The 27,448-nt window shown below is 46.9% G+C and overlaps 1 protein-coding gene across 4 annotated transcripts in view; it reads right to left on the bottom strand.

Annotated features, from left to right (window-relative positions):
* The window catches only part of heph (polypyrimidine tract-binding protein 1 heph), a 627,135-nt gene that overhangs the window by 49,756 nt on the left and 549,931 nt on the right, over window positions 1-27,448 (bottom strand). For all 4 annotated transcript variants that reach the window (XM_071586665.1, XM_071586669.1, XM_071586666.1 and 1 more), the window contains exons 8-9: window positions 16,870-17,032; window positions 15,411-15,503 (exon numbers count right to left, since the gene is read on the bottom strand). In XM_071586665.1, the coding sequence (XP_071442766.1) occupies window positions 15,411-15,503; window positions 16,870-17,032 (256 nt within the window). The remainder of the gene's footprint in view (window positions 1-15,410; window positions 15,504-16,869; window positions 17,033-27,448) is intronic.

The following is a 27,448-nucleotide window of genomic DNA, read 5'->3' as shown; positions in this document are numbered from 1 at the left end:
ATTTGTGTATACAGGTAGGTACAAATTTCTGAAAGAACTTAAACTCCACCGAAAACCTACCGTACATTTGCAATGCACCCATATTCTAATTGTTTCGTAGGTTTCTTGTAGGACTCTAGGTGACTCAGAATTTTTTTTCTAGTTCCCCAAGGATTTAAAATCCATTTACAAGCTCTAAATATTTTGTGTATCCTAAAAGAATAATTTATGACCACCAAGTTATTTCTTCACGCAAAAACGGGTGCCACCAGAACTCTAAAATTTGCATGGGCGGTGAGTATATTTTGATCGAGAGGCTATTATGTTGAATGACGACTTTCAGATGAGACAGACACTGAGAACGTCCTTTTTCCTGCTACTGCAGACCTCTCCAACGGTAAATAAGTACAAATTCGCCATAATTCAATAAATTCACGCTCAATCAAAAGCATAGTCCTGTATTAATCTTTCCTGTGTTTTAGAATGGAGGAATCACTGACTAGACTACTAGCCTCAACAGGCATCGTGACTACCGTGCAGTACCAACCCTCACTAAAACATAATGCTCGGAAATTCGTATCCTCCCTAAAAGAAGCAGGAAAAATGATTTGTTTCTCACGACACCAAATAGATTTTGTGAGGCAAAAAAAGAGATTCCCTTCGGAAACCACGATCCGAGGAGGGGGGGTTGACGAGGAATTCCCTCGATTTAGAAACAAAGAAAAAATAAAAAATGGGATCGCGACGGACGCTTCCCATGTTTTATTCCCTGCCGAAATGGGGACCGCGGCGAGGGCTGTGGATCTCACTCCCGCCCGGCTAGGGGGGGGGGGAAGGACGCACCAGGCTCGGCGGAAAACCCAAAACCCACGGGATGGAGGGAAGGGTTGGTGGGAAGCGTCGGAGGGGGAGGGAAAGGGGATCCGGCAGGCTGTGAAAGCCGAGGGAAAGGAAAGGGGATGGGCTTGGGAGCCGAAGACGACGACGGAGGCAACACGGGGAGTTATAGCGGGGGATGGAAAAGGGAGGGAGATTGTAAGGAGAGAGAGAGAGAATAAGTAGATATAAAGGAGAAGGGAGGGAGGGGGAGAATAAGAGATATAAATGGGAAGAGAGCTGGGGAGGAAGGGAAGAATTGAGAGGAGAGAAAGAGGAGGTTAGAGAGGAGAGAGGTGTAGAGAGAGAGAGAAGGGAGTGGATGGGTGGCTGGAGACGTCTCCGTTCTCCGAAGGACGCGAAGAGCAGCACAGGGGGAAAGGTGGGAAATCGACCGAACGCCGCCAGTCAGCGGGAGATGAGATGGGCGTGGGTTGCAGGGTGAAGTGGGGGCGAAGGGTTGGAGGGAGGGAGGAGAAGGGGGGCGATGGAAAGGCGCGAATGAACGAAGGGTGAGAATTTCGGGCGGAATAAAAATAAGAAAGGAAGAGGGGGGAGGGGGGAAGGGAGTGGGGTCTCGAAAGGTAAGAAGTGACGGGGATGGGGCGTTTTTCAGAGAGGGGGTTGGGCGCCCCGGGATCTTAAGACGACAATGGGGAGTTGGCGGAATTAGGGGAGGGAAACGAGGGGGGATTTCAAGGTGTGGGAGGGGTGAGAGGTGCAGGGGAGGGAAAGCCTTGGGACTTAACGGAGGGGGTTGGGAATAGTGGGCGCAATCCGGGCACCTTGGAAATCTCTTCCGAAGGGGTTCGGAGTACCTGTGCCCCCAGCCAAAACGTCACCAACCCGTGCGAAAAGGGGCTTCCGAGAACGAAAGCGACGTGGAGGAGGGTGCTCTTTGAGGATGGGGGGGGGGGAAGGACACGCCGGGAGGCGACGAGAAAAACGCACCCTGCGGAGGGGGTCGATTCTTGTTAGAATACAAAGCCCAGCTTCGTATTTTTGTGGGTTTAGAGTTTTAATAGCGCACACCATGGCCCATATGAGGATGCCGTTATAATTAAGCAACCATTTTAGCAACCCGCCCCTAAAGCAGCAACCCTAAAATTCACCGTAGCAACTCTATCAATTCCCTCGCACGACTTTAAACTCGTTCTCGGCTCTTCTTATGGCCATATACGATGATTTCCCCCAGGTTACAGGCATTCCATTGAGGAGGTCCGTCTGTAACTCCACGTGCCAAGATATCATCTGCGTTCACGTATTATGACGAGTGATGAAAAGTAATGTAACACCGATTCACGCCTATTCCATCAACAGATATCATAGTCAGCAATCATTTTTCAAGTACTCTCACGTTCTTATTAATTCTTATGCATGCTCTAAACATCATTTGGAATTAGTTTTGAGGCACCAAGCTTTGTATCTATGCGATTTATATCCTTTCCTCACAATTCAGTATAACTTTAAAAAAGGCGGATAGCGCCGTAATGCTAGTGCGAGCCATACTAGTAACACTCTCGTATAATTGCACATACGATATCAGTTTTCCGTGAGAAATCACTTTTTTATCTTCCATCGCCAAAAGAGCATGTTTAAATGTCATTGATTTTCGACGTGAAATTTTTCAAAAACCTGAACGGTAAAACTCCATCTTGTCATCTTCATTTGAAAGAGTGAAATTTGCGTCATAAATAGCGGCAATTTTATCGAAGTGAAATGTAAAAAAATGCGTACATGAAACCGCCTGATTACATTCTCAGCATCGAGACGGAATAGACAAAGAGGTTGATGATAAGAATAAGTTAGGTGAGGAGGGCGCTATGTCATTATCGACAAAAGGCAATAACACCTGTCGAGAAGCGATTAGTAAATACTTATTAAATAAATACAAACTGTGTACTTATATTTTCTACGGCTTGGTCACATTGGAAAAGCAGAGAAAAAATTGTTCCACGTGATGGAAATGGTGTAACAGAAGAATAATGAAAAGAAAAACTGAAGAAATAAGAAATGAATCGTGATGAAGAGATTGACGGGTAACAACTGGCGCAGCTCTTCAGGGAGCTTCTTTGAGAGCCGCTATAATCCTCACACTGACTTCTCATGACGACGAGGATTGGCATCAAATGACATCTATTTGAAGTCTGCAAGCATGACATCAGGCTACATACGGCGTTAATAATTTGCTTCATTTAACCAATATGAGGTGCATGTACCTACAATAGTGATAACTTAAATTTGTAGCACATCATCGTGAGTGAAACAAGCTTTTGAAGCGTTTAAAAACAATACGTCGGTCGGCAGAGAATCTTTAAGAAACTTGAGTGGAAGAAATTATGGAGTTGGATATTAATTAAAATAAATGGAAAACATGCGGTTATTTTCAGATAGGCATTTCTGCTTTAGTTCTAAACATGTGATGATTCCAATTAGCGTTGGGACGCAGAGAAACAAGAAAGGTCCGAGAGGTAAAAATCTGCCATTTCATCGTTCACTTTTCATATTTGCCTGGAGTTCTTACTCTGCTGTGCGAGCAGATGGTAAATGTGAAAGACTCACTCCTGATTCTTTTTTTCTCAGGAAATACTAAGAAAACGCCACTGTACGCTGCAAAATTCCGCACTGTGAAAAAAACATGCGAGTAAGGCGTTCCACACACCAGCAATCCCGCGAAAGTGGGAAAATCTCCTGCTGCAAATTAACACCAACAAAGGCAACCCGAGAAGCTTGGGTTTATCGACGTGATGCAAAAAGGTTTCTAATAAGGTCCCCTATTTGCATCCCCTTATTCCACTGAGGTCTCTGCACTTCCCACTCTTCGGTCTCCACTTTCACTCACACCATGACCCATTTAAAGCAACGCATAGCAACCACGGATAATCTCGACGTTCTAAGCAAACACGGATATGCATACAATTTGCATGCATATGGATGAGGTATGAAACCTCTAACTGCCGCCTCCAGAATGCTAACTTAACGCCACTGACATCATGAACCGATACGAGTCGTCCAAATGAACGATACCAAGGGATTTTCAATGACATATCCCACATTTTAGCGCCCTTCAGACAGACGTACTTCATTTGCATTATTATATACTAAATTTATTAGGATGAAGTAATTGCACAAAAAACACAAACAAAAAAGTTGCCTGATACACAGTAATTAGATTAGTTACCGAATGTTACTTCACAAAGTGCTCCCCGCATGCACGCGGTAAATATATCTACCGTATCAAAATGGGATATTTTAGAGAGAAACTACTGTTCCATATGATTTCAAAGACATCGCATAAAGGAGGAAACGCTATAAGAATGCTAATGATATGTACAGGGCAAAAGGATATAAATTGGAAAATTATATCCTTTGAGTCATAAGTCAAAGGATATAATTACTGACCACAGCGCCTTTCGATATAGTTTTTGACTTAATTGCTTGATAAATTAATGCCATTCCGAATGGCGTTCATAGCAAATTTAGGCATCACAAAACACAAGGGTTCCTATTGCATTATTACAAATCGTAAAAAGGCATCGAACGATTACTATTAATATTAATGATACAGTTACATTAACTTGTACGCCCTTGTCCTTACACGACGAATAGTCATTCATCGCTTCTCAAGAGCTCGTAAGTGTCCAAAAGAATATTTATCACCTAGAGGTTACTTCCTACAAAAGTCGTTAGAGAAAGAGTGCAGTAGGTTTTAGCGGGAGAAATGAATGCCCGGAAATCTTTCCAGATTGACCCGTTCCGGTCATGCAGAGGGAACTCGGACATTAGTCATTCTTAGAATGATGACGCAACGGACGCAAACATTTTAGGTTTGTGGTGATAATACACATGAGCTCTAATTTTCTTTGCCTTTTATTCAACCTGAAAAACCTTTTTTTAACAAAATACTGCACACAAATCGCAGGTTCCCTCCGTTTCAACCTTAAAGCACGGTGACAATAGCCAAACGAAATGACAGATTTCCATTCACTTTGAAGAATGCGGGAATGAAACATTTGATGCAACATTTCTCGAGGAAACATTTCACCAATATTCGCACTAGCAAACTCCCTTTTATTTAATAAACCCCACAAAAAAACCCGACTGATGAGCAGGCAACCGGTATGTGCTTTCAACTCGTCGACACGCTTACTCCACGACGATAAGAAATCATTACCCACGGCGGGCCCCCAGCGACGTCTGCACATCCCCTTTAAAACAATGGGAAACGCCTTCCCGATTCACGGATACCACACTCTCCCTCATCCAGCTCCCTTCCACCCCCATGAAACCCAATCCCATTCACCCCGAAACCTCCTCCCAACCCTCCCACGAAACCCCCACGGCACTATCGGAGCAGTTTTCGGGATGGCGCATTCCTTTCGCAACCCGAGATATCGGCGCGGGGGTCGGTCGCGATGGATATGGCGCACCCCCCGCGGGGCACCGGGGGAAAAAGCGAGCGGCGCAGGGGCGAAGGAGAGGAGGAGGCGGTGGCACCACGGCCGCACAGACGCGCAGGGGGGTGGGCGTGCAAGAGGCTCGCGGAGCTAGGGCGAGCGCGGGAGCCGCCCGGGGAAGGGTGGGCGGGCGAGAAACTTGGGGCGACGGGGGTGTTAAGGCTCACGAATTTTTCGAGCGCCCCCTCATGATATTCATTACGGCGCAAGAGTGCCGATGCACAGCGGGCCGAAACGCCGATTTCTTTGGACAAAAATGCCGAAGGGATCACAAACTTCACGGATTTTAACAATCTCTGGGGTGTTTACCTCCTCTGGAGATGTTTGGAAATACTATATACCCTTCGAAGCGTAATTCAGAATAATGTACGTCAAAAAAACAAAAATGACTAGAGCATTTGTATTACATATTTTTTTTTACAATTTGGCAAACTGGTTCTATGTACAACGGATTTTGAATATTTCTTGGTAAAGCACTTCGGAGGTAATTGGCGGTCGACCTATCTAAGCGGATTCCGAGTGAGATTAATTTTCTTGTAACTCAATCACCAACATAACACGCAATATTTGTAAAATTGAACCGAAAACATTCCCGAAATTCAGATATTCTCACCCCAAAGATTTTCAACATTCTTCAAGTTTTAGGGCCTGTAAAATTGATTTGTCATTTACGAATTAGGAAGTCAGCCCGGTGTGCGATATGCACCTGTGACAGAGAGGGTAAAGGATCTGTTCAAACAGTAACGCGAATTTTGAATTTCCGTGGGTTAGATATACTATATTTGATTTTCGATTTTTGTGGCGTTATGTTGGTACTTATGTCTCTTACTGATGCCGAAAAGTTCCGCCATTTAGAATGTCCAGTTAATTGTTGACAGCTGTTTTGCTTGGACGTGTTTGTCTTTTCTTCGAGTTTTGCTTGTTCCAAAAAATGGATCAAAGTATCTCTATCAAATTTTGTGTGAAAAACGAAATGAAGTGCGCGGACGCACTCCGAATGTTGACTGTGGCATATGGAGAAGCTACCTTGGGCCGAAGCAACGTTTATCAGTGGTACAAAATGTTCTCGGAGGGCCGAGAAGATGTGAACGACGAAGAGCGTGCCGGACGCCCGAGCACGTCAACAACAGACGAAAACATTCATGAAGTGAAGAAAATAGTGTTGGCCAATCGTCGAATCACCGTTAAAGAAGTTGCTGAGGACCTAAATATACCGATTGGCTCGTGCAATTCGATTTTTACCAATGATTTGAGCATGACACGGGTCGCCGCGAAATTCGTACCAAAATTGCCAAATTTTGACCAAAAACAGCAACGCATTAACATTGCTAATAAGGTGTCCGCGACGACCCAAATTAGCTCCAGAGGGTCACAACTGGGGACGAATCATGGCTTTATGGTTATGACGTGGAAACTAAAGCTCAATCATCCAAATGGAAGGTGCAGCACGAGCCAAGACCGAAAAAACCTCGCGGAGTTCGGTCGAATGTGAAAGTTTTGCGAACAGTTGTCTTCGATTGCAGGGGCATGGTGCATCATGAGTTCTTGCCACAGGGTAGAACTGTAAATAAAGAATATTACCTGCAAGTTATGCGCAATTTGCGCGAAGCAATCCGCCAAACGCGAATTTTTTGCGCGAAGTTTTTTGGCCAAACACAACCTACTAATGATACCGCAGCCACCGTATTCCCCAGATCTGGCCCCCGGTGACTTGTACTTTTTCCCGAAACTGAAGAGGCATAGGACGACGCTAGGCTACGATTGACGAGATAAAGACTGCATCGAAGGCGGAGCCGGACAAGATCACAAATAATGATTTTTTGAAGTGCTTCGAGGATTGGAAAAAACGTTGGCCCAAGTGTGTAATATCTAATTGGGATTACTCTGAGGAAATGATGGATGGAAGGAAGGGAGGCAAAAAGTATCTAGAGTTAAAGTAAATTCATGGTAGCATCGTACGCTACGACACTAGCATCGTGTTTAAGATAATACTGGTAATTTCAATTACTTATGATCGATTAACGAAGACAACCGACTGTTGTTTCAGGCATTGTGGATCGAACAGAAGCGGATGGATTGGATTGAACACCCTTGGTTAAGCAATTTACCGGAGTTTTAAGAGACGACGTCACGGGAAGGGCGACAGATGGGCATGCCCCACCGTCGAAAAACGATCTCCGGTCGTACACCAATCGTTGCACCTTGATCGCACTCTCGAGAATAACATTTGGCAAATCGCTTTGTCGCAACCATGGCATCGCGGCCCACGCTTGCGACACCGATACCAAGTACCGATTGCCTCCGAAGCCCCGTGCAACGCAGAACCTAAATGCACGGAAACGTAAGCCGACCGGCTGCACACAATTTCACCCCGAGGAGCTCCTCCCGATCGGCGATGAACCACGACCCCGCCTATCATCATCGCCAATCACACCTTCACGCAGAATGAGATGAGGAGGCAACCAAGTTCACGGGCGGGGCAGGAACGGCACATCCGGCTATACACGACGCGCTGCGACGAACATTAATAACCCGATGGTCTAGACGGAAAGCATTCGGGAGAGAACGACTTAACGACCGCGGGAAAAACAGTTTCTGCGCAAAACGACGAGCCACGACATCGGGGCGCCGGATCTTAACGAACGCCGAGTGAAGCCGAGGCATCGAAAAAATGGTAAAAACAAAGATACAACGAGAGAAAACGGCGGCTTTAGTAGCCGACGCGGATTCCAATTTGCGCTAAGTGACGATTATATAGGTTCCCGTTCTCGCCTCCCTCCCTCCCTTCCCTCACTCCCGCGAATAAAAACAACGACGCAGGGCGAGATTTAGCGAATGCGGAGAGAGACCTCGCCTCCCCCTCCTCCTCCCCAGATACTCAAACGCGTGCAAATCAGCATCGGCCCAAAATTCGACAGTCGATTTTGGTACTACCGATTGCTAAAATGTTTGCGTTAGATTACAAGCGCCTTCAGAACATACCTTCGCCTCATCGAGTTCAGTGAAATAAATATGCTATATTTGAACTTTGAGTCAATGAATTCTTCCCACTAGTCAGACACTACCACAATTCACAGCTCTCCGTTATCAGGATTTCAGTCTCGAAAATCATGACTGCTCATTTATTTCGCATTACGTGCCAGCCAATCCGGAGAAGGATTTATCTGACATCCATGGGAAAGATCTGGCCCGGATACCTCAGACCGAAGAAGTGATTCAGGTATGAGACAAATATCGAGTAATCGAAGCAGATATTAAGACAAGTTATATAAAATATGAATTGAGTGTGGCAATGAAATGCCAGATACCGGGAAACTCCTAAGAAAAAACAAAAAGAAAAATCTAGATTGTTGAACTGTGTTTCTGGCGCAAAAAGTTAAAAAAATACTCTGCACAAATAAATTTGAAAAAAATAAATTCCAGCAGGGGGGAGAAAAATTGAATGGTTGACATCATAAATAGCAAGTAGAAAGCAGTACGATACCTGACAGGCCATTCGGATTTCTGCGCAAATCTGATTGAGGGCGGTATGGATAGCAAAAGGTGAAGAGGAAGATAGACTGGAATTTAAGAATGGCAACGTCCCCAATTGAACATAAAAATACTGGTATTGGACGCAGAACCCCAAATATGAAACACATGTTACTTGCCCCACAGATTAAGTAGATACCAGGAAAGAAGAATCTGGAGAAAATAATTTACTTAAAGGTTATCAGATAACAGGAATAATTATAGAAAACCTGTATCCGCCTGGGTGAAAGGAGTTTTCATTTAAGAAACTTCATAAACCAGGGCGACCCGACCCTCAGTCGGGAAAAGGGGCGGTAGAAGAGCGAAGGGGAAAAGAGAAGGGAAGCGGACTCACCAGTCGGTTTATTTTCTTTTTTTTCATATTTTCCGACGGGATCGCGCAGTCAGCACACACAGACCTCCAACTTGCCCCCCCCCTTTCCCCGAAAAGTAATTAGCGGCGAATTATATCGCCCGGACGAGCGAAATATCATATTCGGCGACCCCGCCGGAAAATGAATTAAACCGCCAGCCGGAGAGGGGAGCGGAGGGGGGAGGAGGAAGCTACTGGAGAATACGCGGATGACGACCACGCCGTGCGGCGCAAGGGGACGACTATTTATTCAGGCCAATCACTCGCTAAAACATTTCGCGGAGCCCGCGCACGCGAAAGCCAATTTGGAATTGGACAGAAATTAACGTCGAACCGACCGGAGATACCTCCTATTCCACGATCCGACGTCCTCCCTCGGACGATGAATGGTGGGTGGGTGGGCGGGCGGGCGGTTGAGCGTGGGCAGCGGGGCTGAAATAGATTCTCCTGCGTACGAAAACGGAGAGGGTAGCGGGGGGGAATTCGGGGAAGATAAAGGAAGAGGGTTTAGGTGTGTAATGGGAGGACCTAGAGAGAGAAAGAGAGGGAATGAGAGCGGGAGAAAGGGACTGAGCGATGCGGAAAACAATAGAAACGAGGATTTGCGGCGTGAGCCTTAACGGTATCGAGGAGCGCACTCCCTCCGCCGCCCCCCGGGCCCGCGATCGCTTTCCGCCGCTCCCCCTGGGCCATAACCGGAATGCCGCTGCATTGGGATTCGATAGGGGGCTTCACCCGCAAGAGAGTAGGCACGCGGGACGAGGAAGATGAACGGAAGGATTGGGATGGAAACGAGAGCGCAACTTCGTCGGAGAGAGGTCATCCCAGCTCCCCACCCCCACCGCAGCCGGGGAAGGGCGAGCCAACCTTTTCCTCCTAGTCTTCTCAACCACCACCCCTTCCCCCGGAGCACGCACACGCGAACTGTTAACCACCACGCCCCCTCCCTTCTCCTAAATCCCAGCAGCACCGCCACACGGTGCGGAAATATCGCAAACAAAAGGCAATAAATGAAACTGGATGTCGTTTTCCCATTTCTGCCCCCCCATCACGGTTCCCTACTCCTCAAAAGGATTTTGAAGGGCGTGCGGGATCAGGGCGGGCGTTGAGAAGAGGGAGGGACTGAGAGAGTCTCGGAGGAGGAAACGTGATCGGCCAGCGAGATGTCCGCCCCGTAAGACGCGAGATGGGTTAGAGGTGGGGAAGGAGGGGGCGGTAAGTCTTCCCACCCACGGGCATCGTCATTGAACGACGGAAAAAGAGGAACGTGTGCATTTGCGCGGGAGGGAGGGGGCCGGTGATGAGGAGGAGAGGTCATGGGAGGATATGGCGGGGAGGGGACGGAGGGAGGAGGTGGGCCGTTGGGGATACGGCCGCGGATGGCCAAACACACGACGGTGAGCATGACGGGGCTGGAAGGGGGAGGTCAGGGCGGCGGGGGGAGGCGAGTGGGGAGGAGGGGATGTGGGAGGACGACGGGAGAGGGTTCGGAGAGACCGGGGCCAGTCGACGCCACCACAAAAATCCAATCACCCCGGGATTACGCCGCAACCCCTAAATCCACATAATCGCAGAGCAAGGGCCCGGGCGGAACGGTTCGAGGGGGGTTGAGGGTGGGAAGGGAAGGAGGATGTGGATGGGGAGGATGGAACTGATCTGGGGAGAAGAGCGACGGGAAGGGAGTAGGATGGGGGTGGGAGGAAGGGCAGGATGAGGAAGAGACGGGGCAGGAAATGGGAGAGCTAAAACGAAGTTAGGTGAAAACCTGGCCCAGATACAACCGGCCGATTGAAAAGGGGCTCCCGCGAACGCGGAACGGCGGAGGGGCTTACGGCGGAGGGGCGGGGAGGGGAGGGGGGGCGGGGTGTGTGCGAGGAGGCTACGAAGAGAATCGAAAACCGCACGGAACGAGGAATCTCAATCTCCTCCTCGGCTTTTTTCCTTTTTTCGTTGTCCGATGCGCCGCCGTGCCGAAACAAACGAGGCACTCAGCGCCCGAACTTACACATTTGCCCATCCCAGACAAATGTGAAGGTGATAGCGGGAGGGTGGGGGATGATGGGGCACATGCCATTGGGGAAGAATACTTTTTAATCAATGTTTTTCGTCACGAACGGGAAGCTATGAAAAGACGGGAATCCTCATAAGTGAAAAAAAAGCTCACAGTTGGAAGGACAGGCGCCCACACAAGCAGGAATAACGCTTTCGGGAATAAAAAACGAGAGCCTGCAGAGGCAAATATTTTTCCGTCTGTACCAAGCCAAGGACATTTCAAACCTACGGATCTGGATGAGTAGGTATTGGGTAATTTTTTCCCTTCGACGACGTCACAGTGCTTCTACTACCCTGCGGCACGTTAGTAAAACTACTTAACTACTTTATACAGAATTCTTCCAGAGAATAACATTTGGGATCGCTACAGCAATTACTGACAGTGCTTGATCTTTAAAAACGTGATATATTTTTAAAAAATATCGCACCTACACGTTGAACAAACGTCGCTTTTTCGTTTCACATTGTAACAGAACACATCGTCACTCACATGGCGAGTGCTATGAACGAACCACAGATACTTAGTACGCAGACGTCAGCTTCCAGGGAATTTCCGAGTTGGCCAAATCAGTAATCGCGGGCGTGAAGGAAAAATACCGAATTTGAACACAGCCCTCGGCGGAGGGTGAAGATTGCCATCGTCCCACCCCTTTCGACCCGGAGGACTTTTCTCGAGCGGCGGGATTTATGCGGAGCGAAAGCGACTTTTCCGAGCTTTCCCCAACATTGTCACACGCATGCACATTTGTATTGCTGATGTTTTTTCTCTCGTCTGCTCGTGCGAGGAAATTATTACTCGCGGAGAGGGAAACGCGCCCGGGACGAGGAAAGCGTGAGAGAAGCTTGGCGGGGATTCCGTCGCGATTATTAAGGCCTCCCGCCCTTCCGCTGGCGTGGTTGAGAGGAGCGGTGGAAACGGGTCCGAAGCCCGCCGTTTGTGTCCTAGTGCAGTGCAAAAGAGCGAAGAGCAGGAGGGTTACGGGCGGGGGAGGAGGGCCTCATCTGAGGGCATATATTGAGGAATCAGCACGGCGAGCGAAAAACGATGGAACTCTAATATCCACCAGTAGTGCACGCGGGAGGGAACCGATATAACAACCGCTAATGCTACGGACCACGGAATAATTTGCATCATTCAACTTCCATACAAGCCAGCAGCTATACATATGGGGATAATTATACGAGAAGTATCATATTAGCATCGCATTAAATTTCGGAAAATATTTTTTCATCAAACATTTGAGAGCCCTCTTGCTTTATAATTGCTTGAAAATTACTTACACATCAAATAATGGACGCTGATCGTGCAATAAAATATTAATAAACTATCAAAAGTACTTATTGACGAAATTAATATGCACCCAACTGCCAATTCAGACCTACATCATTCAAACGATACGGCATTTTCGTACAATTTTTGTAGGATTGCGTGAACATTTTCACGAACTAGACGACTTTACGTTCCGCGGTCTTGTTAGCGCTTTCATCCGTAATTTGCAAATTCCTACGCGGACATCTGCAATCATCCTGATCCACGCACGGAACTAACGAAGGCCAAACAACAACCGCACAAACGCGAGATGATGGTGTGGACCCAGATGGAGGAATATCCCCGTAAGAGAATAATAGACGAGTCGAGAAGAATTGAAAAAAACGCCACCATTATGCGAAGACAAAACGCAAGAAAAAACGAAGCCGCCCCCCGCATTACGACCAACATTCGCGACACCTGCGGATCTCGCGGGCGAAAAAATAAAGGAAACCCCGGATGAAAGAGAACGCGAGCTAAACACGTGATTAGGAGGAGAAATCGTAGCGGGCAGAGAAAAAATAGGGGACTAATCCGTCCCGGGTGAAGGAAGGAAAAAACATCCAACACTCCAAACGTGCCCCCTTCCATTCACCCTCGTCCGAAAAGAGGGCACACCCTGGACGAACGGACAACAAAAAAAACCGCATTCGCGCGCAAATATAACGACTTAATGCGGACCAAATCCGAAACGTTGTCACGCGAACGCGTGAGAAATTACGCGCCCCAAGACTCGGCAGCGCGTGAAAGCGCCCGATGGTTCAAACGAAGCGGGACTACAAAAAAAAGGGACAGGACCCGGTGCGGGGCGCGAAGACAAAAAAAATAAACAGGCCCCGAGTGGGATGTGAGAATACCACGCGATCTCCGCGGTGCGAGAGTGGGAGAAGGTTGAAAATGAAAGTGCGTAAGGAAACTTGGGGGTTAGGGTCGGTTTCATTCGAGGAGGACCAAGGGGAAATGATACATCTAAAACAAGCAATGGAGACGGCGACGCAAAAAATGAGCTCGACGCGAGAGGGATGGGACGATAGGGACGGTAGGGATTGAGGGGGTGGGAAATATTCGCGGATGGACAGAGATGATACGCCCACGGGTGGGGATTTGCGAATGGAATCGGAGGCACGGGGTGTGAGGGAGAGAGTGCGGGATGAGACGGTAATCGCGTTTGGAGGTGGGCTCAGAGGAACATCGAAGTTGGCAATCGAAGTTTCGAAGGCGACTAAACGGTCGAATTAGTGAGGCCCGGCATCCTAGGCACATGGAGAGAGACACCCCTTCCCCAACCCCCGGACTTCCCCACACAATGCGCGCCGAACTTCTGAGGGGAGTGACGAGGGAAAATGATTGTGAAACTCCCGAGCACCACCGGGTTCCCTGAATGGAAGCGATCTCAAAAAATGCTCGCGGTGGTTTTAAGTTAGGTCAAAAATTGATACACAGAGAGATATGGCACTTTCATCTACCACACGCGCTGTGTAGTTTGAAGTGGGATTTTTTGTTTCCCGAACGTGGATTTATTTTTGACCAAGGCAAAATTTTCGAAATAAATTTTTTAGTGGGGACAGTACAAAGCGGTAAGAATGAAACCATAAGTAAGTGGGTTGATAAAGTAAACAGCGGCTATTGTTTTAAAAAATGGTGTAAAAACTTGAACATGAAAATAAGTACGGAAATGCATAGCGAATTAAATGCACTGTGTACTGGCAACGTTCATGAAATTGGGCTATGGATTCGTGATTATAGCATTGGCGTAAATGAATGAGATGGCCACCGTAAATGCAAAATTTACAAGGAAATTATAAAACAACTGGAATAATCATTAAATATTTCTCTCCTTTCCTACCTGCTCTCTGTTCAAATCCAGAGATCAATTTTTATTGATAAAAAAATCGTCGGAATCTAAAGGACTATTGCTTCAAACAGAGCACAAGAAATACAAAATAGGATCATCCATTTACGTGCCGCAGGGACTCAGGATATGCAGGGTTTATTAAATTAGTTACAAGATGATAATATTAATTACATGATTCCATTGGAAATCTCTAGAATTCATTGATCTTGGTTCATCGCGAGTTTTATATTATTTTACCCTTTCAAATGGGATTCTATGACAGAAACCAGGACGGCTTTTACACGTCTAAACCAGGATGGTTTCAATGAAAAATATAAGAGAAAAAAAAACCAAGTGATCAATCCTAAGCCCATCGATCATGAACTGCAAAAAGCAAAATATTGCGGAGAACATAGGACTAACGTAGATTGAATGTGAACATGGATACTTAAGAATGCCTCACCAATTGAAATTTCACGACGAAATTGCGATAATGCATTTCTGATCGGCATTCAAATGCAAAGGAAACGCAAAATGAGGAATTAAGCGGAATTCCAACGATAACCCGCGTACTAACGAATAGAAATCCCACAAATGGCAGGCTCTGACCTTTTACGAAGATCGATACGTGATAAAGAAGGGAACTTCCCATGCTCGACGCGACGGAATGGGTTTATCTCTCTGTAGCGGACTTCGCATTTAGAGGAGTTCACTACTTTGGAACTCGCCGAAGACGGCAACGGAATTATTCAGATCGCAAACTTCCACGGGCACTCGAGCGCATCCAGGTAAGTTCAGAGACACGTCAAACTGCACGTAAGGTGCACTAACATTTCTAAGAAAAAGGTCGCACTTTCCTCGAGCAGGCAGGCCGAGGGTTGCCATTGAAACGGATAGCCTCTCGCTGCTTCAATGACCCGGGAGGGAGGAAAAAAAAATGCCGAGAGTGGCCAGAGCAGAGATGGAAGTCATATGAGATACCTCCGGAATGAGTTTGAAAATAAGTTCTTCGTGTCTTACCTCCAACAGCCGGTGTGCCGTACGGGTTAGTGGCCAGCGGAGATCCTAGACCGTGCATGGCGGCGAAGGGGGACGCGAGAACACCTGGTCCGCCTGCGAAGAGAATAAGGGGAATGAAACACACTCCGCTTGGACGTGGATTTACGTTCCGAGAGTCCGGAGCAAAAAGAGGGCTCACCCGCAGCAGCTCGTTTGAAAGAACCATGAGTAATTGCGTTATTGATCCGACGGTCAGCAGAGGAAAAAAAATGCTTTCCCTTAACATTTATTTCAAACGGAAGGGAAACAATGCATGCACCATGAACGTCAACCTGCCCAATCATTTTATACAACCGGGTATCCGGAAGTCATCAGCAACATGGAATGATTAAATTTTCAGGTTGCCGCTCGTCTATTACTTCTAAGTCGTTATTATCAATTAATAATTTGCCGGTGAAGTTATATAATATTTCATTATGCCAAAAAAATGCAAGGTTACTTGATCTTTCATATACTTGGAAGATCTAGTCATTGATTTTCATCATGCGTGATACATTTTATATGTGAGCTCCCCATACGAGGTCTATCCGGAAATCATTCAGCCATGCAATAGTTTGAGAAAAATAGCCTACATAAAACAATGGGGCCGTAGTCCCCATCGAAGTAATCCCCTTGGCACCTCGCACACTTATCCCAACGTCTCTTCCACTTTTCAAAACAATCAGCCAAGTCCTTTTTCGGAATGGTCATCAGCTGCCTCGTCGGATTCTCCTTTATCTCGTCAACTGACTCTTGGGAAGACTGGGCTTTTGTTGCAGTGTCATATCCGTATACCCATGACTCACCTCCAGTTATGAACTTTTTTTAGAAAATCTGAGTCATCGTTTGCGACTTGCAGCAAGTCTCCTCCAACTAGGGCACGAAATTCATGACGTTGACGAGATAAACGGGAATGCGTGGAGGCAGCTGATGAAAATTCCCCAAAAGGACTTAACCGATTGTTTTGAAAAGTGAAAGAGATGCTGGGATAAGTGTGTGAGGTCCCAATGGGAGTACTTCGAAGGAGAGTAAGACCTCATTATTGTAGGTAGGCTATTTTTCTAAAAACATTGCATGGTTGGATAGTTTCCGGACAGACCTCTTTAAGAGTTAAATGAATATATCTCCTCTAACAATGTTCCCGCGATCAATCGCAAGCTTTTTCCTTATATTTTTTGCACAGCAGCGCTTGCATAGGAAAGAAGCATGACTTCCGTTGGTGCACTCACTCGGCAACAACTGTGCAACACTGTCAACACACTTCGCCGATGGGAGAGAATAGGGGGATGAAATTGGTCAGTGTCGGAAACTATACCGTGGATCCCGGTCCCGCTCGGGAGACTTTTCGATCCCTCCCCTCCACGGAGACCAACCCTTCTAGGGAAGGGGTGGCATGCATCCATGTCGCTACACCGCCAGGGGCGGCCGTGTCGCCACTCACCTCCGATCCCGAGGGCCGTGTCCAAGGTATCCCCCGTCGGCAGGTTGGGGTTGGTGTAGTCCCGGCTCTTCTCATTGTTGAAGCGGACGTTGAGACTCGTCAGCTTGGAGAATTCCACGCGAAGTGTGCAGCAAGCATTGTAGATGTTTTGGCCATCCAGGGACTGTGGGGAAAGAGACAGATGATTATTAGAGCGACCACGGAACGTCAGTGAGAAATAACAACACACCGAAATAAAGGTCACGCCAGAAAGATGAAATGAATCGCAATAAAGGCTGCTAAACCCGTCAAGAAAACTTCAACACACGGGAGTCCGAAAAACATTGAGGCACACTTGAATTTCTGTTCAAAAATAGGTACACAACACCTCAGTGGCATTGATGACCTCTGTCGTACATTGTAAAGAGTCAAGCATTAGTAATACAGCAACATGTTATCATACCCAACAGAATTAAAATTTATTCCTCAACGGAGGAGCCTCATTCCCAGAGTATCGAATCCCGATATATTATTTGGAAACAAATTTCATATAAAAGTGCCAAGTTTTATGCCCGTTCGTTGGAAAACCTGCCAATAATCTCATATGAAAATTATGGTTAAATTATTAATACGATTATATTAAATTATAACCCGATACTCGTATTAAAATAGTTTTCCCTGGGAATAGAGTAAATTTGAGGGCCTGTTTCTTCTCTTTTCGTGTTCTTTGAAATTCGGGGAATATGCTATTTTTATTTTAGAATTTGTGAACCAAATTAGAGAGGAAAAATACACCTCTGGACTACAACAGAATTTCAGGAGGGTCTTGAAAGACCTCCGGAGTCGTTAACATAGCAGGGAAATGCAGGTGAATTACGATAGCTTTTTGTACTTGACGCACTGAAAATTTTATTTAACTTATTTCTATTTGAACTCAACGCAGAGAATGCTAGTTCTCCAAAAGTTCTATCGACGAGCTTTTGACTCGCTAGGACCTCAAAGAAACGCAACCCATGTGTTTTATCCGCCGCGTTAAGCTTACACGATGCGTTATTTTTTTCAACTAAGGATTACTTTCCAGTTCTTTTACGAGATCGTTCATGTTTTATGGCGTGTAATGGAAAAAAGTGAGCATAGTTCCAGCAACGATTGCAGGTTTAATGCCGACTGCGATTTTTACACGCGGCACACGACAATTTTTTTTTAATTGTTCAGTCTTCCGCGCTCATTAAGAGGAAAACGGACGGCGCTTCTGCAGCTGCACTTGCCCAAATTGTCGATTACATTACTCGAGTGCCAAATGCCTATTAAAGGAGTAATTACTAAACGCCGATAAAACTTGCAAGAACGGGCACAGCTCCCCGAGTGCGCTCGTTATATTTTACCGTAAGCGCAACAAAGCCGTGCTAAGCTTACGAAGGGACCGGGGTTCCACCCTTCGAATGGCTTCACTTCCTCGTCTAAAAAGGAGGCGGCGGATACTTTATACTTCGCTCGCAGGGTTCACACAACCTCAGGGAACTTAAGATTAAGTTCGGGCACGAGAAGGAAAAATAAATGACCACGCGACGCACGATTGCGAGTAATTAACTGCATATTGGGACCGTGCCGTGTATTGACATGCAACGCTGACTTTACTAAAACTAATTGCGGTCAAAATGACCGACCGCTGAAATTGACTATAAATAATTTCAACGGACGAACCGAAAATTATAAAAATATATCCCATCAATACACAAGAGCAGGACCACCATCTCCTGTAAATACTGAAAATCTACTGAAAGTAACGCATTGAAACAACATACGAAAAATGAAAGCAAATTTTTCCCATCTCGCAATAAGTCCATACCTTATTATTACCTAATGACCATTTACACTCTTAAAGTGTTATTTTCTGGATTGAAACCGCAAATAATATAGGAATGTGAAAGTAGTCAAGTTTCAGTGGAGCCACGCCCATTTTTTATTCATATATAATATCCTGACGCAATATGCGTACGGGACAAAAAGGCACCGTTGCATATTATCATCCGCGACAGTACCTTTGTCTCACAAGTAATATTCCCAATTACGTAAGAGTTACCCAATGGCATAGTCGACACCTAGGCTATAGCTCCATGTCCCGACTGGTGAACCGTTCACCATCCTCACCAATGAATTCGAAACTCTCGACTCAGGCAAAAATCACCGGCGGCTGGTTACCCGTCACCCGTTCATATTCCCACCGCACCAATGAAAGCGATAAACTCTCGCACCATCACCTGACCGGAGGGGGAGCAGGCGAAACACTTCACGCCCAATGCGGAGCCTTTATTGTCCCCCTAATCTCACCTAACCTGTTTCGCAGGATCGATAAAAATAACTCTCGCATCAACACCCGAACTAGGATTTTCCGCCACGCCGCGCACTTAAAAAGGGAATGCGGGGGAACGGAGAAAATTGCAACGGGGAGGAAGCGCTCGGAACGACCGAAACAATGATTGCAGACCGACCCTCCAAACGAAACAACCTGGATATTGCAACCAACCCGTTATGAGACCGACGTTCTTTCCCCTCCATCCTCCTCTCTCGCCATGCGAAAAAAAACGAATCGCGACCCTGCACCACGGGGAGAGAGGTAAGTCAAGGGGATCGGGGAAATGAAACGGAAAACGTTGTGCTCGGGCGCACCGACGCCGACGAAGGAAACAACAAACCCCTTGCCGTCCCTCTCTCCATCTTCCCCCTCTCTCTCTCCGACTCCCATCCGAACCTTGAAAATTGAAAATTTAGAAACACGAAACGGGCGAAAAAACACACGAGGGGGCTCCACCGAAGGAGGGTGGGTGGGCCGAGTAGGGGAGGAGGGAAGTCGGGGCGTAATCACCCAGGGAGAGAACCAGCAACAATGCAGCTTTTTGGAGGAGAAAGGTGTGGGATCAGGGGGTGGGCAAGAGGCAGGGGTCAATTCAGGTCGGGGACGCGTGTGTGTCAACGAGGGGCGGAGAAGGACGGCGAAAAAAGGGACCAACCGCACGAAATGCGCGGGTGTGGTTTTGGCGAGTTGCGCTGGCAAAAACAATAATGACACAGGTGAAGAGGAGGAGTGGGTTTAAGGACGGTGGGGCCTCCGGGGGCTCCCGTGGTTCTTCGCCGCGATTGGAAAAAAAACCGAGGCGACCTGGAGTGCGGGCGGTGGGTGCGGAGTGGAGGAGCGGTAGGGCGCCAATCATCCCGGGAGCTCAAGGTGGAACCATTCGCTCGCACCGCCGGGGGTGGTGGCGGTTGTGAAGGGTTTTGGGGGTGGGTGTTAGGGGGTGGAGAGGAGGTAAACGATGAGAAAGTACGGGCGTGCGAAAGGAAAACAAACGAAAGTGATGGGTTAGACGGCGAAGTTTGTTAGGCCGGAGGGAGGAAGGAGATGCGGGCGAGAGAGGAAACGAGTTTAAGAATAAACAAGGGATTGGCGGAGCGCGGGAGGAGTTGGAGAGGTGAAGGAGATGATAGATGGGGGAGAAGTTTATCGGTAAGGGAAAGAGAGAGAGGGGGGGGGAGGCAGGGAAGGCGAGAGATGTATGACCGAACCTTGCCTCCCTTGGACATATTTTGCAGGGACCGTGAGGTGGCGACCTAGGTTATCTTAGGCGAATTTGGTTTAATGGCGTTTCATCACGTGTCCCCGTCGCACGACCTACCGAATGCGATCGAACTGTGAACTCTCCATTCGCCTCAATGCGGCACACCAAAAAGGGATACGTGAGAGAGTGTCGCCTCGCCGTTGGAAAAAAAGACACTCCCTCTCAAAGACATAAGCGCTCTCGTCGTACCGAATTATTTCAATTCGTCCAACGCTTTAGAGTTTCCACACGGTGCCATCGTTTGGAGCATTACATCCCCTACCCCTTTGAGACGGAACGTGGCCCTCCGGTCTTCGCGGATGGCAGCGAGACATTTTTGGGCCGTCACCCAAACCGATGCTGTCGTGCACGTTAAACTCCATGCTTCAATTCAAAATCATCCTGCACGCGGAACATGACGCCCCTATACTTTATGGCTATGGAGAAAAAAATTACGGATCGCTTTAGGCAGCGAAAAATGAACCGTTCAACCACAATATTGACTGAGTTTCAAGCTTCCGCTGTGATCGAATTATTGCCGTGGCTTCATTTGAACTTTCCTCTCGCTGCATCGCAAAACGAAGACCTCGATGGGAAAAAATCCACTCGTCGGTGCGTTTCTGGCAGATGAAAAGCTCTCAAGCTTGACAAAAATTGGGGAGTAATTTCTCGACAGTTTTCGGCTTTCTAACTCGCGGCAATCCGCAGAAATGGAGTCTGCCTCGAAAAATCTGGCATATTTTTCCAATATGAGTGAGCCGTTCTGGGTCTTCGGGCAACAAAAGCCATAAATATGTCGGAAGAATCGTATATTGCAAGCTCTTTGGCAAGCTTTTATGTTCGGAGAGTAATGCTCGTAATGACAGCACTAGATCCGCATTGAATCGGTAAAATTTCATTCATAATGGAGAAAATTGCAACCGGCTCGCAGAATAAAAAAAACAAAAATCTCTTTAATGCCAAATTTTAATCCTGCGAACCCATTTTATGCACAGTGTGTGATTGTGCCCCTGATATACGTGACATTAACAGAGGAAATATAAAAAAAATACCAGGCAAAGTGAAAATCACGCATAAGTTATTATGGGGACGTTTGCCGAAACCGCCCAACCAACCGACTCATTTTGAAACCAACTTCGTAGGTAAAAATAAAATTAAGCGTCGTTCCACAAGGACCTCGTTCTGTAATACGACTGAATGAGCGTCCGAGGACTGGAGTGAAATTAACAAGGGGGCTTACGGAATATCCCTCTCCGACGAGGAAAATGATCGCGGAAATACCCGGCGGAAACCCTTATTTAGGGAAATAAGCTTGTCGGTCGCTCCGACCGAAAGGACTCTATGTCGCAGCTTGTAGTTGACCCCGTGAAACCCCGCTTCCCTCCCGCCCTCCTTCGCGACTCGGTCATGCTGCAGCCATCTCCCGGACCTGAAAAAACCTCTCCGTCTCGACTCTTCAGTCTGGAGTGCAACACTTAACCCGGGGAACCCATTTGCCTATTCTTACTCCAAGTCCCCAACCACCCGATTCCTCCTCTCGCTGGCAATTTTTTCCACTCGGGGAAAAAAATAAATGCCTACAATTTTCCACTCTTCCCCCTCAAATCAGTGCGGACCCTCATTTTTCCGGATTTCTATTCCGATTTTTTCACGATTGCCCCAATGAACATGCCTTCATTTTCCACGATTTTTCTACCGAGTTTGGTAACTTGAATTTGGTATTTCTTTGGGAATATCCTCACGTCATCCTTACCCGTACCAATGGTATCACCAAAATCGGTTTAAGCGTAGTTTCACATTTTGCCATGGCCTGCGGCCACGATAACCTGAAGAACAAAAGAACCGATCTCGAGGCAAAAGGATCATCGACGCTCCCGATTTGAAACGCACAATCACAAATAGATGGAGGAAAAGAAAAGTTAAATTTGTTGGACATGTTCTCAGACATGACTTTCTCGAAAATATAACGGAGGGGAAAATAATTGGTAAAAGATAGGAAGAGGAAGGTTAAGAATGAAATTTATATATGATATAAAAAGTACTATGAGAGTAGTAACCTACAATGAACTGAAAAGAACGGCGATGGAGAGAGAGACCAATGGCTGCAACGACAAGGCTCCGCCTTCAGAAGATGAATAATAACAATTTTAAAATAATTCTGCTATCAGCCGCTTTTTTCTTAATATTACGTGATGAGGATTCTTTATAAACCCTTATTCCATTAAAGTAACCGTCCTGTGTATGCACACACGGGAAACCAACTCGCGAATTTACGTTTCTAAAATATGCTCCGTCAAATGAAAGTCCATATGAATATGGAAGCGAAAAAATGAACACTGATTTACTGTTACTCGTCGTCACCTTCAGGAGTATGCTCAGTCGATAAATTACATCCTCTATTTAATCTGGGTGTTACATGGACACACTACATGACTAGGAATTATGCACTAAATGGCACTGAACGTTCCATCTCGAAAATGATAAAGCATGCTTTCCTGAATCTCGGGAAACTGCCCTATATTTCAAAAGCTTACTTGACCTGGGAATAAAACGCGGTAACGGAATTTCAGATAAATGAAGCCGTGTTCGGCATTGCATAGAAAGAAAAATTATTCGATGAAATTACAAGGCGAGAATAATGGAAAGAAGAGGCATTGAGAGGCGATGGATTTTCAAGAGAGAATGCCCGGCAAGCGACGCAAAAATCGGGTGGAGCTGTGGAATCATTCAGTGCAAGTGGCTAATAAATTGAATAGTCATTTAATTAAATTACTGAATTTCTAAGAAAATCAAGACTTGCGAAGAACTAATTCTCACGGGTTGAAATTTTTCGCACCTTCCATAAAAAATGATACCCAACCTAAACATTACCAATTACCGGAACGGCTTAGTTAAAACACGCGTACGCAGAGTCAATGACTCCATACACATTAAATTTACTGCCCGTTCCAGGATGATATTTAAGCTTTAGAAAATTTATATGTTAAGGAAGGTGACTGAAAGAAGCAGAAAATTAGCTCTAAATTACAGGATTCCAGGCACAGAGTCATTATCTCGAAGTGACATCGCCAATGTGTTAGAAATACGTGCAGAACTGTTTTGCTGTGGACATGACTGCGCACTTCTACCTATTTGCCCTGACTTCTCAAAGATTCGGTCAACAAGCGTGGGGATCATGAAGTCAGCAACGCTTACATTTAGGATCCGTCTCCAAATGTCTCAAAAATTTTGAAGAGTTTAAATAAAATTCCCTGACTTTTCAGGTTTTCAAAAATGGCAAAGAAACCCCTGAGCGCCGTATTACGCTCTCCACCGAACGTACCACCGCAAAATTTTGCATTTAAACGAAAAAATATTGCATTTTTCCACTTTTTAAAACTATCAACGCTTTTCTAGGTTATAGGCCTAAACATCCCCATAATTGTGTTGCACCTGAAGATGACCTCTTCTGAATTGAAATGCGTTGTACCTACATTAATGCTGGAAAAATATCGAATTTTATGTAAGAATTAATTCCCACAAACTTGTGCCGTCACCGTGTATAACGTTAGAACATTAATGTTCTAACGAAGCTCCGTTCGCCGAATTCCGCTCCTATCTCCCATCGCCGGGTCCGATTTAGGGTTCATCCGTTGTACTAGGCCCTGGGGAAGGAGGCTCACGTCGCACGGAGGACTCATTTCAATTATGGAGCCAAAGATTTCGCGCGTACAAGTCCTTATACTGCACACCGGTGGCACTAGTCCTCTGGGCCCGAACCCCTGAGCGAAGGCGCGTTTGGCGGAACGATGTCGTCCTTTCATTTCATACCAGTCCGAACCGCATCATTTGACCGGGCGTAACGGAATCCTTCCACGGGCGAGACATGTCCGTCACGCAGGTCTATCACCGGGACAGCATGGGAATGACACTCACACCTTCCCCCGCACCCCACCAGGAGCCAATTCCATTCCGACATCGAAGTAAAGTAGATACACGACGGGGCTAAACAAACGGAAAGTGCAGCGCGGAAAAATTCTCTCGGGGATGAAAGCCTTTTGTGAGATCGCGAAGGAACGAGAGCCATGTCTTATCCACCCGACAACCACGGAACACTCGTCACATGCTTTTTTCTCATCCATTTTTTATTCGGAATTGATGGGCGCTGCCATCCAAAGGCACCGCCCACCACGCGCCCCCTCCTCCGTCGTCGTCGTCGAAGACTTGCGCGTGTAGACTTAGGGGGATATACCGAAGGGGCGCGGAGGAAATCCCGCGGAAAAGGAGACGGCGTCAAAAATTGATGGGGAGAAAAGAAACTCGGAAATGGGCAGGAAAGCGACGAGGAGAGGACCCGGGAGGGGTTTGGGGGGGGGAGGAGAGAGAGAGTTCGGGGCGAGAAAGGCGCGGGCAAATAACCTCTCCGCTCCAATCCAATCCCTACGGAAGACTTCGCAACATTTAAAACCGTCGTTAGGGGACCGCCACCGTTAAGACGCGCATTGGAAATCGGTGGGATCTGAACGGAGGGAATGCGACTTTTTAATAAAATCTGGGAAAGAAATTCGAAAATCAATGGGATTCAAGGGAGGAGACGACTTTCCGGAAAAGAGAGATTTCCGCCGCGTCAGTGGGTGGCTAAGATCTTTAAAAAAATATCATCCTTTTGCCTAGAAAGACACGCCCAAGACGGGGCAACGAAAATTTTTTAGCCATGGGCAACGTGTTGCTATTTCGTGCCAAGTACAAGGAATATCGTTTTGGCGAATTCACGTCGCATTCCGTTCAATTAGGAATACTATTTTGTCAATCATTTCACTGCAATAACTGATACAAGTTAAAGCATCATTCGTTTTTGACAACCCGTTACGAGGAAAACATTTTTGGGACCACCCCGAGACTTGTAAAATAAAGGCTTGGCCCAAACAGAGTTAGCTACAATAAAACACAAAAGCGTCCAGACGCGCAATGTGTCCATGCGAAAGCTATTTATTAGCAAGACGCAGTCATGGACCTCTCGACTTCTGATGACGACTCGAACCCAGAAACGTACGAGACCATGTCGGTATTGGAATCGGCGGAAATTCGATTTTGCACCGAACAAATTAATTTACACGCAAATAATTCACTTGCGCCCAGGGAGCGAGAAAAATGTGCGGGTCACCACCGACGGATGAAGAGGCCATGCATCAGAATACGGATCCGAGGCCCGTGGATGATAAAAAATATAGGCCGAACATTAAATAACAACCTCCAATAAGTCCCAGGGATCGATAAATTCATAACCGGGCGATCGTCCCGACCCTCGTTCGTAAATCAACGAAACGAAAACAAAACGGAATCGTGACGGGGGGACGGGGTTTGGGGGGGGAGGAAGGGTCGAGATGATATAGGGAGAAGAGAGCGTGGCCGGTGGGACGGGCGAGGAGGTACACCGAGGAGAAGAGGGACGAAGGCCGGCGGACGAAGGAGGTCCCAACTCGAAGGGGACGGAGATGAAGAGAGATGGACTGCGGGGAGGAAGCGTGCAGGGAATGTGATGCGGGGGTGAGGGTAGGATTTTGTTTATCGCGTAGGAGAGAGTACTTAGGGCGGCCACTCATTTCACAGATTCTCATTCCATAATTATTCCCAGACTTTCCCGATCTACTTCGGGTTTTCGAACCCGATCGGATTCACCTTGCATGAATCGTCAACCATGGTGCCAATTGTAACATCGGCGTCGGGCCATCTATATTATACGTATTTCCTTCCGTTATTCTTTTCCAAGATTTCCACGCCCTTCACGCCAAACAAGAACTGCCAATGTCAACTAAACGGGACGCCATGGGCAATCAACGAATCGTACCCATATTGTGCTCCCAAACTTTTTCATAAATTCGGCTCTCTTACCGAATAATTTTGAAGATAATGAGTGATTCCCGACCGAGTGGCCATCATGGAGAGAGGGCTAGTACGGGGTGGATGCGGACCCAGGGCGTGCGAGTCGGAGGATAAAGGAATTCGACGCACCCCACCCGTTCTCAAAATCGCTGCAATTAGCGGCCTCCCTCCGTGGGGGGGTAGGCGGGGTGGACGAGCAGGGATAGCTGAAACGGAATGGATACCGATAGTAAAAGCGTTCACTAAAGGGAGAAAGAGAGAAGGGAGACGGTTGAGGGAATACGGCAGAGGGAAAAGGGTTGGTGACGGTGGTCGAAACGCTTCGGTTGGGTTGTGGGGACAAAGGGGGTTGGTGGGGCGGAAGAAGAGGAACTCCTTTGAGAGGGGGAGGGGGCGACGAAGAGAGAGAGAGAGAGAGAGAGGGAAGGGAAAACACAGAAAGAGAAAGGGAGATAAAGATGGGAAAGAGAGGAATAGAGAGCGAGCGGGAGGCGTGAGTGGTGTGTTTGTGGAAGTAGTCAAGGAGGAAGAAAAGCATTCGGCACAACCGGAAGGCGCGTTTAATGTTTTGAATACGTTTCCATGGGAACTCTGGGTGGGATGGAGGTATCGTGTGACGTGGCGGAGGAGGGAGAGAGAGGGAGAGAGAGGGAGAGAGAGAAAGAGAGGAGGGGGGAGACAGGAGCGATCGTGGGTGGATTGACGTGGGTGGAGGTTGAACGCAGGGGCTGTGGGTAAGGGAGGAGAGTGAGGGAAAGCTGCGGGCGTAGGGGAGGGAGGATTAGGACGAGAAGAGAAGGGGAGGGGTGGAAATGCGGCGGGGGCGGTGGAGTGTCGGGAAGTGCGATGTGGGAAGGCGCGGTTTTGAGTGGTCTCACATTTCAGCAAAAGGGAAGGGGGATGGAGGAGGAGATTCTAGTGGGACCAAAGAGTGAATGAGTGAGCAAGTGAAAAGGGATAGAGAGAGATACGAGAAAATTGGCATATCTCTGAATGTGATAGTGGTACACGCCCCATAAGAGGTAAGGATAAAATAAAGAAGATGTGTATGTATGAGTGTATGTGTATATATATATATATATATATATATATATATATCTATATATATATATATATATATATATATATATATATATCTATAT

Source organism: Hetaerina americana, unplaced genomic scaffold, assembly GCF_022747635.1.
Source record: "Hetaerina americana unplaced genomic scaffold, ioHetAmer1.1.p SCAF_24, whole genome shotgun sequence".
Lineage (NCBI taxonomy): Eukaryota > Metazoa > Arthropoda > Insecta > Odonata > Calopterygidae > Hetaerina > Hetaerina americana.
Note: the sequence above shows the minus strand (reverse complement) of the source record. Positions and strands in the feature narration are given on the sequence as shown.